This window comes from Bos mutus, chromosome 19 (genome assembly GCF_027580195.1).
Source record: "Bos mutus isolate GX-2022 chromosome 19, NWIPB_WYAK_1.1, whole genome shotgun sequence".
Classification (NCBI taxonomy): Eukaryota; Metazoa; Chordata; class Mammalia; order Artiodactyla; family Bovidae; genus Bos; species Bos mutus.
In genome coordinates this window covers 34,957,719-34,973,864 of record NC_091635.1, presented here as the reverse complement: position 1 = coordinate 34,973,864, position 16,146 = coordinate 34,957,719, and the positions used below count along the sequence as shown (strand labels likewise).

Sequence of the window (16,146 nt, the reverse complement as noted above, 5' to 3'; positions counted from 1 at the left end):
ATGCTCAAACTACCACACAATTGCACTCATCTCACATGCTAGTAAAGTAATGCTCAAAATTCTCCAAGCCAGGCTTCAGCAATATGTGAACCGTGAACTTCCTGATGTTCAAGCTGGTTTTAGAAAAGGCAGAAGAACCAGAGATCAAATTACCAACATCCGCTGGATCATGGAAAAAGCACGAGAGTTCCAGAAAAACATCTATTTCTGCTTTATTGACTATGCCAAAGCCTTTGACTGTGTGGATCACAATAAACTATGGGAAACTCTGAAAGAGATGGGAATACCAGACCACCTGATCTGCCTCTTGAGAAATCTGTATGCAGGTCAGGAAGCAACAGTTAGAACTGGACATGGAACAACAGACTGGTTCCAAATAGGAAAAGGAGTACATCAAGGCTGTATATTGTCACCCTGCTTATTTAACTTATATGCAGAGTACATCATGAGAAACGCTGGACTGGAAGAAACACAAGCTGGAATCAAGATTGCTGGGAGAAATATCAATATCCTCAGATATGCAGATGACACCACCCTTATGGCAGAAAGTGAAGAGGAACTAAAAAGCCTCTTGATGAAAGTGAAAGAGGAGAGTGAAAAAGTTGGCTTAAAGCTCAACATTCAGAAAACGAAGATCACGGCATCTGGTCCCATCACTTCATGGCAAATAGATGGGGAAACAGTGGAAACAGTGTCAGACTTTATTTTTGGGGGCTCCAAAATCACTGCAAATGGTGACTGCAGCCATTAAATTAAAAGATGCTTGCTCCTTGGAAGGAAAGTTACGTCCAACCTAGATAGCATATTCAAAAGCAGAGACGTTACTTTGCCAACAAAGATCCTTCTAGTCAAGGCTATGGTTTTTCCAGTGGTCATGTATGGATGTGAGAGTTGGACTGTGAAGAAGGCTGAGCGCCGAAGAATTGATGCTTTTGAATTGTGGTGTTGGAGAAGACTCTTGAGAGTCCCTTGGACTGCAAGGAGATCCAACTAGTCCATTCTGAAGGAGATCAGCCCTGGGATTTCTTTGGAAGGAATGATGCTAAAGCTGAAACTCCAGTACTTTGGCCACCTAATGCGAAGAGTTGACTCATTGGAAAAGACTCTGACGCTGGGAGGGATTGGGGGCAGGAGGAAAAGGGGGATGACAGAGGATGAGATGGCTGGATGGCATCACTGACTCGATGGACGTGAGTCTGAGTGAACTCCGGGAGTTGGTGATGGACGGGGAGGCCTGGTGTGCTGCGATTCATGGGGTTGCAAAGAGTCAGACACGACTGTGCAACTGAACTGAACTGAACTGATAACATCTTATGGAAAGAACCCAGATGGACTTAATGGCCAAGCCAATAAAAATATCCACAGAAAGAAGGGGAAATTAAGCTCATGAATGCTGCTTTATCGCAACAAAATCCTCAGGTTCACCTGGACCTGTGTGTACAGCATAGCCCTTCCCACCCTGAATATGCATTCCCACAGCCAGTGCTGATGTTGTTCTTTGCTGGGATTTAAGTCCCAGTCCAACCACTTACCAAGCTGAGGATGACCCTGTGAAATTACTTACCCCATCTAAGCCTCAGTTTCCTTACCTGTAAAATCAAGTTAATAAAACCGGCCCCAAGGGTGTTACAGAGTTAGTGTCTAATTAGCTGATAACTATGATTTTTCTAGTCAGAGGTCCATTGTTGAGAATAGTTAAGACAGGTTCAGGCAACCCCCCCCCCACCAGAAGAAGAACAGAGTGGAGCAATTTTGGCCAAGTTATTTTGTGTCCAGAACCCCAGAAATGCCTCTTGGCTTTATTGGACTTTACTTATAACTCCTGGGATGAGAGATTCAAACCAGAAATATTTTTGCCCCTCAAGTGGACTGAATGGTGGCTCCCCCATAAGTTCTAACGCTTGGAACCTGTGAATATCACCTTGAGAAAAGGGTCTCTGAAGGTGTAATTAATAAGAATCTCCAGATAAGATCAACCTGGATCATCTGGATAGTTCCTGAATCCACTGTGTGTGTGCTAAGTCACTCCCACCAATACTGGGGTGGGTATCCTATTCCTTCTCCAGCGGATCTTCCCGATCCAGGAATCAAACCAGGTCTCCTGCATTGCAGGTGGATTCTTTACCAACTGAGCTATCAGGGAAGCCCTATGAGAAAATACATGTCTGTTGTTTTAAGTCAGCAGTTTGTAGTAATCTGTTACAGCAATCCTGGGAAGCCAATCCATTTCTCTGTTCTTCCCCAACTCAACTCTGGGCTGTCCTCTTGACAGACAGCTGACCGGAAAAATGCAGCACATAAAGGCACGCTTCTGACATGAACTGAATCTTGAGGACTGAGAAAGTCCATGGAAATCAATACAAATGAATTTGCAGGCTTCCGGAAGCTAAGAGCAAATGTTAGTGGCAGTGAGTAATAAATGTGTACTCGTTGAGTGATCTTGCCTTTCTCCAGAGGTGACTGCAGGTGCTGTTTTCTTCAGACACCTTTTCAAGGCCACCAGGCTTTGTTTTGGAATTCAGGCATGGTTTTTGCTTTGTGTGTTTGCTTCTGAAACTTCAGTGGGCATGGGGATGGGGAGATGATTGTTGTAAGCTTCCAGGATGCACTTATGAAGAACACAGTGGTCAAAAAATTATTCTTTATTCAGTGGTGTGGAAATGGGGGAAATGGTCCTTGCCAAAAAATGGCAAAAGCATGTAAAAACTTAGGATCCCACCTAACAAAACTCTTGTCTGATGACAGGATTGTATGTACCTGAAAAAGCCAAAGGAATAGTGTTTAAGCATGAAAAACAGCGAGTCACTTTGGGTAACCAGGTGAAACCTTTTAAAGTATCAATCAAGTTTGCTTTTTCTTTATGGAAATCAGCTTTATAAAAAGCATCTTACCCTGAGATGTAGCCTACATCTTTAAATCTCAGAGGACAAGTTCAGAATAGACGTATCCATCTTTAGAATTATTACTGTTTTCTGTAATATAGAAGAGAAAATAATTCAGTAAACTTAGGATGTTGTCATTGGTGTTCAGTTGCTAAGTCATGTCTGATTCTTTGCAACCCAGTGGACTGCAGCATGCCAGGCTTCCATGTCCCTCACCATCTCCCAGAGTTTCCTCAAGCTTGTGTCCATTGAGTCGGTGATGCTATCTAACCATCTCATCCTTTGCCGCCCTCTTCTCCTTTTGCCTTCAATCTTGGATATATATCTATAGAAGCTCTTTTAAAATTCTATTTTGGTAGCTGGGGGTCCTGATAAAACCAAGTATGAACTGTCTTTTTTTCCTGGACTACATTATGTGATTTATTCTTGAAAGCATTTTAGAAGTGCACTTGCCTTGTTCTCTCTGGATTTTTTTAATGTGATACACTCCCTACCACATCCTTTCCTCCTCCCCATCCACCAACATCCTGATGAAATGTATTAGGCGCTGTGGTGCTGGCTGCTATTGGTGTCCTAGAGCGTGGATGTTGCCCCTGTTCATCCCATCCTTGGGTTCCTAAAGCTAATGGTGGCCTCACAGAAACCACTGACCCATTTCAACAGCGTCTCCTATCCCAAACTGTGGCTCACCCTGATCTCTTGGTGCCACTTGCTGGAACACGGGGTCAGCATAATGTATCTCCTGGGAGTATTTAGCCCCTGGGTAAAAGACAAGAAACAGAATTACTGGGTCTGTGGTCCAAATCTGATCTCCTGAGGGCAGTGGCTACCCTTGCAATGGCATGTCGCTTCTGGACTTTGCAGAGTACTTACCATCTTGGGCACTGGAAACACATTGCTTTGGTTCTACGCCTGGCACGGGTTTCTCATCTGTAAAATGGGGGTGATATAATTTGGGAGTTAGTGGTGTTTGCACCAGACAGAGCAGAGAAGTCGCTTAGCGCTGTGCCTGGAACATGGCTGGTCCTCAGTCAGCATCCACATTGGCTGGGGTTGTTCTCACTGTTGGCCAAGGTGCTGGGTCTATTTACCATAAAGCAGTAAACGATGCCAACTTTAAGAGATGATCATAAAAGTGATTGGAACACAGTGTGGATCATTCTGAAGTGATATTAAAAAAAAAAAATCTCCAAGATATGTTGCTAACTGAAAAAATCAGGTGTAGAATGGCATATCTATGACATGCTACCATTACTACCATTTATTTAGATGTTTATAAAACACACATAAAATATCTGTGGAAGGACTTTAAAGTGGAAAGTGGGATTGAGTGTTGGGGCGGAAGGGAGACTCTATACTCAGCTTCTTCAGTATTTTACCCATTTGTGTATGACCTTAAAAAAAATGTAAAAGACAAAAACCCCAAACCAACCAAAATCTCAAACAAAATTCTCTTACCTGCTTGATTTTCATAGACATTTGCATATATTCCAGCTTCCATGGGTATATTTCTGCAGACTCTGGGTGCACTATCTTTCATAGCTTTTCCTACGTAAGTTGGTGCAAAATCATTAAAATAAACCAATTCAGCCACAATTTTTTTTTTCCTGCTCCTCCACGGAGCAGAATTCCCCAAAGTTCTGGAAGAATGACCTTCTCGGATGGCCTGAAGTGTTGTCTATTAAAGGGAAATCGTGGGCTCAGCTAGGAGACCGTAGCATCTGCTGCTTCAGGCCAGGAGCCCTTCTGATTTGTTCTCAGATCTGCAAACAACACCCTTGGCCTCTTAGATTGTGCCTGAGATGGCCAGAGATATCTTTTCTTTCCTTCACTGTAAAGAATAGCCTGTAAAAAGCTTCTTAATATCTGCAAGAGATACTAAATTACCCAACTGAGTTCCATTTAGCCCTGGCGAGTACTCAAGAATATTAATTCCACTTTTGTAAGATCCTCGGATTTTTGTAGGAAGAGACTAGTTTTAAAAATGCATGAGATGCAATAAATTTAAGAGGATTGAAGTCGTATCAGCCATATTTTCTGACCACAACATATGAGACCAGAAATCAACTACAAGAAAAAAAACTATCAAAAAAAAAAAAAAACCCACAAACACATGGAGGATAAACTACATACTACTAAACAAACAATGAGTCCCTGAAGAAATTAAAGAGGAAATAAAAACATACCCAAAGATGAATGAAAATGGAAGCACAACCATCCAAAATCTTAGGGACCAAGCAAAAGCAGCTCTAAGAGGGAAGTTTATTATAATACAAGTCTATCTCAGGAAACAGGAAAAATCATAAACAACCCAGCTTTACACCCAAAGGAAAGAAGAAAAGTTAGAAGGAAAGAAATAATAAAGATTAGAGCAGGAATAAGTGAACTAACAACTAAAATAAAACAGTAGAAAAGATTGATGAAGAGCTGGTTCTATGAAAAGCCAAATAAAATTGATAAACCTTTAGCTAGACTCATCAAGAAAAAAGAGGGCTCAAATAAATAAAATCAAAAATGAAAGAAGTGGGGGATGGGCGGGAGGCTCCAGAAGGAGGGATGTACATATAGTTATGACTGATTTGCATTGTTGTATGACAGAAACCAACACAACATTGTAAAGCAATTATCCTTCAGTTAAAAAAAAAAAAAAAAAAAAAGGAATGTTTTTATAGGACTTCAATGAGAATTCTCCATGGAAGTAAATTCCATATTATTTTGTCCAAGAAATTAAAAAAAAATGAAAGAAGTTACAGCTGATAACCATAGAAGTACAGAGTCGTAAGAGATTAAGATAAACAGTTGTACACCAATAAAACAGACAACCTAGAATAAATGGATGAATTCCTAAAATATACAGCCTCCTCAGGCTAAATCAGAAAGAAATAGAAGATATGAACAGACCAATTACCATTCAATATGAAATGGAAGCAATCATCAAAAGACTCCCAACAAACAAAAATCCTGGGCCAGATGGCTTCACAAGTGAACTCTATAAAACATTGAAGAGGAAGGAACCCTTCCAAACTCATTCTACAAGGCCAGTATCACCCTGCTATCAAAGCCAAAGACAGGGACTTCTCTGGTGGTCCAGTGGCTAAGACTCTGAGCTCATAATGCAGGGGGTCTGGGTTTAATCTTTAGTCAGGGAACTAGATCCTTCGTGGTGCCACTAAGATCCCACATGATGCAACTAAAAAAAAAAAAAAAAAGATCCAAAGTGTCACACCTAAGACCTGATGCAGCCAATACGAACAACAACAAAAACCCAAATGACAAAAGACAGACAAAGACACCAGAAAAAAAGAAAACTACAGGCCAATATCACTGATGAATGTAGATGCAAAAATCCTCAACAACATAGTAGCAAACCAAATTCAATAATACATTGAAAGAATTATACCCCATGATCAGTTGAGATTTGTCCCAGAGATACAAGGACATTTCAATATCCACAAATCAATCAGTGTGATACACCACATTAACAAATTGAATAAAAGCCATATGATTATTTAAATAGATGCAGAAAAAGCTTTTGACAAAATTCAATATCTATTTATGATAAAAACTAAACAAAGTGAGTACAGAGGGAACATACCTCAACATAATAAAGACCATATATAACAAGCCCATGGCTAACATTATACTCAGTGATGAAAAGCTGAAAGCATTTCCTCTAAGATAAGGAAGAAGACAAGAATGCTCACTCTTGCCACTTTTATTCACAATAGTATTGGGAGTCTGAGCCACAGTAATCAGACAAGAAAAAAAGGAATCAAAATTGGAAAGAAAAAAGTAAAACTGTCACTGCAGATGACATGATACTATATAGAGAAAATCCTAAAGACACCACCAAAGAACTAGAGCTGTTGAAACAAATAAATGAATTCAGCTAAAGTCACAGTATATGGAATTATTAATAATATACAGAGATCAGTTGCATTTCTATACACCAACAATGAACTATCTGAAAGAGAAATTAAGAAAGCAATCCTATCTGTACCAAAAAGAATAAAATACCGAGGAATAATATAACCAAGAAGGTAACAGACCTGTACTTGGGAAACCATAAGACACTGGTGAAGGAAATTGAAGACAGCACAAACAAATGGAAAGATATACCATTCTTACAGATTGGAAGAATTAATATTGCAAATGGCTGTACTCCCCAAGGCAATCTACAGGTTTAATGAAATCCCTGTCAAGTTAACAATGGGATTTTTTCACAGACTTAGGCAAATAATTCTAAAATTTGTTTGGAAACACAAAACAACCTATCCTGAGAAAAAACAAAGCTGGAGGTATCATATTCTCTAATTTCAAACTGTACTACGAAGGTACAGCAATCAAAACAGTATGGGACTGGCACAGAAACAGACACACAGGTCAGTGAAACAGACTAGAGAGCCCAGAGATGAACCCCTACTTACACGGTCAATTAATTTACAAGGGAGGTCAGAATATACAGTCAGGAAAAGATAGTCTTTTCAATAGATGGTATTGGGAAAACTGGACAGCTATATGTGAAAGAATCAAACTGCACTACTTTCTCACACCATCTACAAAAATAAAGTGGATTAAGAACCTAAATGTGAGATCAGAAACCATAAAACACATAAAAGGAAACATAGGTAGTATGCTCTTTGACACTGGTCTTAGCAATATTTTTTTTGGCTCTGTCTCCTCAGGCAAGAGAAGTAAAAGCAAAAATAAACAAATGGGACTACATTAAGCTTGCACAGCGAAGGAAATTATCAACAAAGCAAAAAGGCAGCCTACAGAATGAAAGAAGATATTGCAAATGATATGTCTGATAAGGAGTTAATATCCAAAATGTACAAAGAACTCATACAGCTCAACATCAAAAAACCAAACAACCCAATTTAAAAACAGGCAGAGGAATTGTATAGGCATTTTCTAAAGAGCACATACAAATCTCCAGCAGGCACATGGAAAGATGTTCAAAATCACTCATCATTAGGGAAATGCAAGTTGAAACTACAAAGTGATACCACCTCACACATCTCAGAATAGCTACCATCAAAAAGGTAACAAGTAACAAGTGTTGACAAGGATGCAACTTAAAGGAAAGTCATGCACTGTTGGTGGGAATGTAAATTGATGCAGCCACTATGGAAAACTGTATGGAGGAGTCTCAAAAAAAAAAAGCGATCCAGCAATTCCACTTCTAGGAATTTTTTCTGAAGAAAGAGTTCATTGATGGATGAATGAATGGATAAACAAAGTATGTGTTATGTATGTATACATGTGTGTGTATAATATATATATTATATTATATATATACACACACATATATATAACTGATTATTCAGCTTTTGAAATGAAGGAGAAAAAAATCTTTTGCACCGCAAGGCTTGGGGGATCTTAGTCCCCCAGCCACAGATTGAAGCCGTGTCCCCTGCAGTGGAAATGCAGAGTCCTAACCCTTGGACCACCAGGGAAGTCCCCCAAAATGAAGGAAATTCTGACATGTATACAACATGGATGAACCTTGAGGACATTGTGCTAAATGAAAGAAGCCACCTACAAAAGGATAAATAGGGTATGATTCCATTTACATGAGATTTCTAAAATAGTCAGATTAGACTATTAGTCAGAATAGACAGGAATCAGAATGGTGTTTGCCAGGGGCTGGGAGGAGAGAGAAGTTAATAGGGACTTACACCATTTGACAGGTACAGAGTGTCATATTTGCATAGTGAAAAAGTGGATGGCTGGTGATGGTAGCCCAGGAATGTGAATGTACTTAATGCCACCAAACTGTATACTTAACAATGGCCAAAATGGTAAATTCTGTTGTTATGCATATTTTACCACAATTTTGAAAAACAATTTTTAAAAAATTTTTAAAAAGGTAAAAAGGCATGACAAATTTTAAGACAATGACAGCAGAGCATTAAAATGTCTTCTTAGCACGGGGCCCCATGTGACTGCACAGGTCACACGCCCACAAGCAATCTAAATAGGGAAGGCTTCACCAGAGAAAAGAGAACTGTGCTAAATGTTAACAGTTCAGGAAGTCCTTCATTATCTTCTTGTTTTGCATCTTTTCCTTCTCTTTTCATTTTCTTCATATCCCATTTCTGATTCTCCTTTCCCTTCCTCCTTACCCTCTCCCCTTCTGTCTGTCTCCAAAATCCAGGGAAAGTGAAAGTGTTAGTCGCTCAATGGTGTCCGACTCTTTGCGACCCCAAGGACCATAGCCCGTCCGGCTCCTCTGTCCATGGATTCTCCAGGTTAGCATACTGGAGTGAGTAGCCATTCCCCTCTTCAGGGGATCTTCCCCACCCAGGGATTGAACCCGGATCTCCTGCCTTGCAGGCAGATTCTTAACTGTCTAAGCCACCAGGGAAAACAATGGCAAAGCTCCTAAGGAACTTACTTGCTTTGTACTTTCGTAGCATCCAAAATGCCAGAACTAGGATGATTATTATCAGCACCAGTAATAACCCGGGAAGCAGGAGCTGCAGGCAGAATGGACCGCAGTCTCCTCCTGGAAGAAGAAGAAGACAGCATTCACTGGTCACTGCACAACCTGCTTTTCCAATGATACTGAATTGTGGAATGTTCTGGAAAGGTCGATCATGACTGTCTCCCAAGTTACCCATGAAACCTGGGTCCCTGCCCTATGTGGACACCCTCAACCCTGAGAATTAAGTTGTCAATGAAGTTCTAAAAGTCAGACCAAGTCCACCTTCCACCAAGGGTTATTTGCAAAGAAAAAAAAGCAGTACAGCATTTAACAGACAGATTGTTGTCTACATCATTAGGGTCATAAGTCTGAGAACAGCCTGGCCATTTGTCAGGCAAAGTCTTTAGTCATGTCGGTACGATCTATGTTACCCAACAGCTGTCACTTATTATTGACTATATGCAGACTTTGTGTTAAGCACTTTTCGTGCATTGCCTTAGGTATCTCATTGGTATTATTCCCATTTTACAATTAAGTAGAATAAGACTCAAGTAAAGTTCCCATTTTGCAATTAAATAAGAGTATGTGACTTTTCTAAGGTCACACAGCTAAGTGAATGGAAGGCGGTGATTTGTAAGCCAAAGGCTGACTCTGGGGCCTGACTCCAACAGGCTGCCTGACTGTTAGAACTTACTGAACACCCAGATGTGGGCTCTGATCTTCTGAGGATGAGGTGTTTAATGCCCTTGTATGCGCGATTCATGGGGTCGCAAAGAGTCGGACACGACTCAGCGACTGATCTGATCTGATCTGATGCCTATTACCCTTGCTAACCTAATTTTTTTTTTCTCCTCCTGCCTTGACCAGTGTCCCTTCATCAGGCCAGGTTTTTATTTTTTAAATGTTGTGGCCATGCACCATGAGGGGTCCCAGTTCCCTGACCAGGGATCAAACCCATGCCACCTGCATTGGAAATGCAGTCTTAACCACTAGATGGCCAGGGAAGTCCCTAAGGAAAGGTTTAAATCTGGAATTCTCAGACTCTGAGTTCTGTGCTGGAACATGACAGTGTAAAGAGAGCCGGCTCTAGCTCTGGCCTGGCCCCTTCCCACCCAGGCTCTGATCTGCGCCCTAAGGAACCTGCCTGCGTGGCCAAGTGTTGTCCCTCAGCCCCCACAAACAGCTCCCTTGGCTTGAGTCCAGGAGTGCTCACATCCTCACGGTGGTCTACCCTTGGGAGGACGAGCTGGGAAAGAGACTTGTGCAGGCCCTGGGAGGTGGGTTCTGATCTGATGGGGTAGGGAATGCAGGTCTAGGAACCTAGAGTGAGGTACAGAAAAGTAGAGATACAAGGTCCAGGCAGGCATCCCTATGGCTTATGGGAAGCTTATTGGAAAGTGTATGGCTTAGAAGAATCCAGATAGCGCCTTCTGAAACACAAGACTGGGACAGGAGCTGCTCTTGCCCCCAGTAGAGAAATCTAGATTCACCAAGCATTAGCAGTAGGGCATTCAACAGCCAAGGAGGAAGGTACCGGTGTTAGAAGTGAGTTTTTATTTAAATGATTTTAAAAAGCACAAGAAAATCAAGAGACCCCACCAGCTTCAAGAGATGCAGGACTTCCCTGGTGGTGGAGTGGGTAAGAATCCGCCTGCTAATGCATGGTACACATGTTCGATCCCTGGTCCGGGAGGATTCCACATGCCATGGGGCAAGTAAGCCCAGTTCACCACAACTACTGAGCCTTTGTGCTGCAGCCACTGAAGCCCATGTGCAGAGAGCCTGTGCTCCACAAACAAGAGAAGTCACTGCACTGAGAAGCTCGGGCACTGCAATGAAGAGTAGCCCCCACTTGCTGCAACTAGAAAAAGCCCATGCGCAGCAATGAAGACCCAGCATGGTCAAAATAAATGAATATATAAAAACAGTGCTTAAAAAAAGAAAGTGAAAACAAAGAGTTACAAATTCTAATGTGATTGCTAAGAATCTGAGCAGGAAACAGAGTCAGTTCAGGAAGTCTTACAACAAGGTCCCTTCCTGCCCCACCCTCTAGGTTTTTCTATGGTTCCTTTATGGCAGAAAGCAGCCCCATCAGAGCGAATGGACCCTACAGAAGAAAAAGTACTTAGAAGCAGGTGGGCGAAGTGGGAAATGGTGGGCAGAGGAGAGGCTGCAGTTTCTGGAAGTAAATCTAGACCCTGTTGAACGAATTCAGGTAGCCCTTACCTGTTGAGGGTATGGTGACAGGTTTACTGTATTTTGCATGGTCAGGCAATCTGTTTTTAGCTTTACACCTGTACTCTTTCACTTCCGCAGTGTTACTCTTGGTTATGTTAAATTCAGCAGGCTTCCTTACATCCTTGGAAATAACTGGTGATATGGTGATGTTTTTTTCAAAAAAAATATAATTGATAGGCAGAGAGCCGTTGAATGAGATGCAGCGTAGCGTTATATATCGGTCTGTTTTCGTTTGAATGACGCTAATGTTCAGCACCGGTGCAGTCACTGGGTCTAGAAAAATGAAGGTGCACGTTAAATGGCTGAGCAGATTGGTTCCCTCACTCAGTCCACAAACATGGATGGAAGCCCTACTCTATTCCCGGCTGTTCACCCGAAGATGGACAACACTGCTCTTGTGAAGTCAAGCTGCTCACAAGAAGCTCCATGGGGAAAGATCAATAGGTATGTGGTAAACCCCATGTATCCTGGCATGAACCAGGCTCTGAGAAAGCCAGAGAGTGGAGAGCATCTCTCTGCTTTGAGGAGCTGGAGTGCAAACTTGCCTTTTATCAGAATTCATCATTTGTTTGTGTTTGATGGTATAATTTTGTCAAAGATCCAGCTCCAAGTATGTAGTTGAGAGGTGCTTTTAGTCCCAATCGTTGTAAGATAAGTGTCTTTTTTTTAATCAAGAAAGTCTAAAAATATCATCTTTTCTCACAGTACTGTCGTTTATAGAATTCAGCTGTACAATTATCTTTCAGTTCCTCCCCAAAACAGGAAGTAACCCTGATAGATAGAGTTAAGGGAAATTCTTGACCAGAAACGAGTGAGTCTGGTGGGCTCTGTCAGATCATACCATACTTCATGGGAGAATCCAGCTCTGTAATTTGTTATATAGTTCTTTAATGAAACAGGATTATAGGGAAAGAAAGATAATCGCTGAGTACCCTTCATGTGTTGGGGTCACTACACATGTTATCTTGGTTCACTCCACAACAGCACACAAGGTGGACAGCATTATGCCCACTCCACAGATGAGACCATTGAAACTCAGAGACCACATACCTAATAAATGGCAGAGCCAGGGCCAGCTCCCAAGCAGATACTTTTGTTTTTGACAGTACTGTGCCATTTTAATAACTGGGTGCAGAAACAATGAAACATGTTTCATTGTTTAAGTCAAAGGAAAGAAGCTAACAAATTAGAGTCTTCTTGCTCCATCCCTCCCTCCCCTGAGCAGGAATCCCGGTGGCAGCATCCTTGACAGAGTGGTACCCAGGGATGGGAGCCTCAAAGAGCAACTTTGTTTGGGAATAGCATCAATAGACTGTTCTTCCTACGAAAAACTGAAATCTACTTCCTGCAATTTTCAGGAATTGATGTATTCATGATGAAGCAGAGAGCATGGACTTCTCTCTGAGATAAGATGATTCAAACCAGAATAAGGGTGGATATCTAAATTTAGTGGAAAGATGTAAACTTCCCTCAGAGTTTGTAAAAGGACTGGTAAAGGGCATCACAGCATCACTGTGATCAAGGGAAGGGAGTTGTAACTCTTCCATAAATCAGTTGTTTTTTAAATTAAAGGAGTCCTTTAAGGCTCATTCAGATGCCACCTTCCCCATAAAACTTTTCCTAAACCCTCCAGGCGAAAGTTCTCCCTCTTCTGTCTCCTGCAGCACTTGATCCCATCCTCATACTACTTTTTCTGCCTCTTATTTTGTGATCCACTTGAATGTCTCCTGGCCACCTCAAACATAACCTTTTGAAACTGAACTCTAGTTAATCTGCTAGTTAATGAATCAATCGGTAGGTAGATAAACATTATTAAAATTATATTCTTTTTAAAAATGTTTTTATTCATTCAGTCATTCATTTAGTTCTTTTGTGCCTAGAACAGTTAACATGAGGTCTACCTTCTTTTTTTTTTAAATTATTTTTTATTGGCTCACAGTTGATTTACAATGTTGTGTTAGTTTCTGCTGTACAGCAAATTGAATCAGTTAAATGTATACATACATCCACTCTCTCACTTGCCATATAGTTCATTACAGAGTATTGAGTAGGGTTCCTTGTGCTATACAGTAGATTCTTTTTTTTTTTTTTTTTTTTTTTTAAATTGGAGTATAGTTGCTTTTCTATGGGAATGGTCTTGATCCCTGTCTCCTGTACAATGTCATGAACCTCATTCCATAGTTCATCAGGCACTCTATCTATCAGATCTAGGCCCTTAAATCTATTTCTCACTTCCACTGTATAATCATAAGGGATTTGATTTAGGTTATACCTGAATGGTCTAGTGGTTTTCCCTACTTTCTTCAATTTAAGTCTGAATTTGGCAATAAGGAGTTCATGGTCTGAGCCACAGTCAGCTCCTAGTCTTGTTTTTGCTGCCTGTATAGAGCTTCTCCATCTTTGGCTGCAAAGAATATAATCAATCTGATTTTGGTGTTGACCATCTGGTGATGTCCATGTGTAGACCATTCCCATAGAAAAGAAATGCAAAAAAGCAAAATGGCTATCTGGGGAGGCCTTACAAATAGCTGTGAAAAGAAGAGAAGCAAAAAGCAAAGGAGAAAAGGAAAGATATAAACATCTGAATGCAGAGTTCCAAAGAATAGCAAGAAGAGATAAGAAAGCCTTCTTCAGTGATCAATGCAAAGAAATACAGGAAAACAACAGAATAGGAAAGACTAGGTATCTCTTCAAGAAAATCAGATACCAAAGGAACATTTCATGCGAAGATGAGCTCGATAAAGGACAGAAATGGTATGGACCTAACAGAAGCAGAAGATATTAAGAAGAGATGGCAAGAATACACAGAAGAACTGTACAAAAAAGATCTTCATGACCCAGATAATCACGATGGTGTGATCACTGACCTAGAGCCAGACATCCTGGAATGTGAAGTCAAGTGGGCCTTAGAAAGCATCACTACGAACAAAGCTAGTGGAGGTGATGGAATTCCAGTTGAGCTATTCCAAATCCTGAAAGATGATGCTGTGAAAGTGCTGCACTCAATATGCCAGCAAATTTGGAAAACTCAGCAGTGGCCACAGGACTGGAAAAGGTCAGTTTTCATTCCAATCCCAAAGAAAGGCAATGCCAAAGAATGCTCAAACTACCACACAATTGCACTCATCTCACATGCTAGTAAAGTAATGCTCAAAATTCTCCAAGCCAGGCTTCAGCAATATGTGAACCGTGAACTTCCTGATGTTCAAGCTGGTTTTATAGAAAAGGCAGAAGAACCAGAGATCAAATTACCAACATCCACTGGATCATGGAAAAAGCACGAGAGTTCCAGAAAAACATCTATTTCTGCTTTATTGACTATGCCAAAGCCTTTGACTGTGTGGATCACAATAAACTATGGGAAACTCTGAAAGAGATGGGAATACCAGACCACCTGACCTGCCTCTTGAGAAATCTGTATGCAGGTCAGGAAGCAACAGTTAGAACTGGACATGGAACAACAGACTGGTTCCAAATAGGAAAAGGAGTTTGTCAAGGCTGTATATTGTCACCCTGTTTATTTAACTTATATGCAGAGTACATCATGAGAAACACTGGACTGGAAGAAACACAAACTGGAATCAAGATTGCCGGGAGAAATATTAATAACCTCAGATATGCAGATGACACCACCCTTATGGTAGAAAGTGAAGAGGAACTCAAGAGCCTCTTGATGAAAGTGAAAGTGGAGAGTGAAAAGTTGGCTTAAAGCTCAACATTCAGAAAACAAAGATCATGGCATCTGGTCCCACCACTTCATGGGAAATAGATGGGGAAACAGTGGAAACAGTGTCAGACTTTATTTTTGGGGGCTCCAAAATCACTACAGATGGTGACTGCAGCCATGAAATTAAAAGACGCTTACTCCTTGGAAGGAAAGTTATGACCAACCTAGATAGCATATTCAAAAGCAGAGACATTACTTTGCCAACAAAGGTTCGTCTAGTCAAGGCTATGGTTTTTCCTGTGGTCATGTATGGATGTGAGAGTTGGACTGTGAAGAAGGCTGAGCGCCGAAGAATTGATGCTTTTGAACTGTGGTGTTGGAGAAGACTCTTGAGAGTCCCTTGGACTGCAAGGAGATCCAACCAGTCCATTCTGAAGGAGATCAGCCCTGGGATTTCTTTGGAAGGAATGATGCTAAAGCTAAAACTCCAGTACTTTGGCCACCTCATGCAAAGAGTTGACTCGTTGGAAAAGACTCTGATGCTGGGAGGGATTGGGGGCAGGAGGAGAAGGGGACGCCAGAAGATGAGATGGCTGGATGGCATCACTGACTCGATGGACGTGAGTCTGAGTGAACTCCGGGAGTTGGTGATGGACAGGGAGGCCTGGCGTGCTGCGATTCATGGGGTCGCAAAGAGTCGGACACGGTTGAGCGACTGATCTGATCTGATAGTTGCTTTACAAGGTGTTATTTTCTGCTGTACAATGAAGTGACTCAGCTATATGTATACATACAGCCCCTCCCTCTTGGACCTCCCTTCTAACACACCCCCATCCCACCCCTCTAGGGTGAGCACTGAGCTGAGCTCCCTGTGCTATAAAGCAGGTTCCCACTAGCTATCTGTTTCACACGTGGCAGAGCACATACCA

The 16,146-nt window shown here is 41.4% G+C and overlaps 1 protein-coding gene across 3 annotated transcripts in view; it reads right to left on the bottom strand.

Moving 5' to 3' along the window:
- MILR1 (mast cell immunoglobulin like receptor 1) overlaps nt 1-16,146 on the bottom strand; it is a 37,961-nt gene that overhangs the window by 11,464 nt on the left and 10,351 nt on the right. Inside the window, exons 3-9 of one of the 3 annotated variants that reach the window (XM_005887756.3) lie at nt 11,539-11,823; nt 9,283-9,393; nt 4,341-4,430; nt 3,756-3,812; nt 3,573-3,641; nt 2,892-2,972; nt 2,628-2,757 (exon numbers count right to left, since the gene is read on the bottom strand). In XM_005887756.3, the coding sequence (XP_005887818.2) occupies nt 2,920-2,972; nt 3,573-3,641; nt 3,756-3,812; nt 4,341-4,430; nt 9,283-9,393; nt 11,539-11,823 (665 nt within the window). In that variant the 3' untranslated portion in view covers nt 2,628-2,757; nt 2,892-2,919. Of the gene's footprint in view, nt 1-2,627; nt 2,758-2,891; nt 2,973-3,572; nt 3,642-3,755; nt 3,813-4,340; nt 4,431-9,282; nt 9,394-11,538; nt 11,824-16,146 lie in introns of those variants that run through there. The other 2 variants (XM_014479046.2, XM_070390097.1) reach the window with 2 other exon arrangements.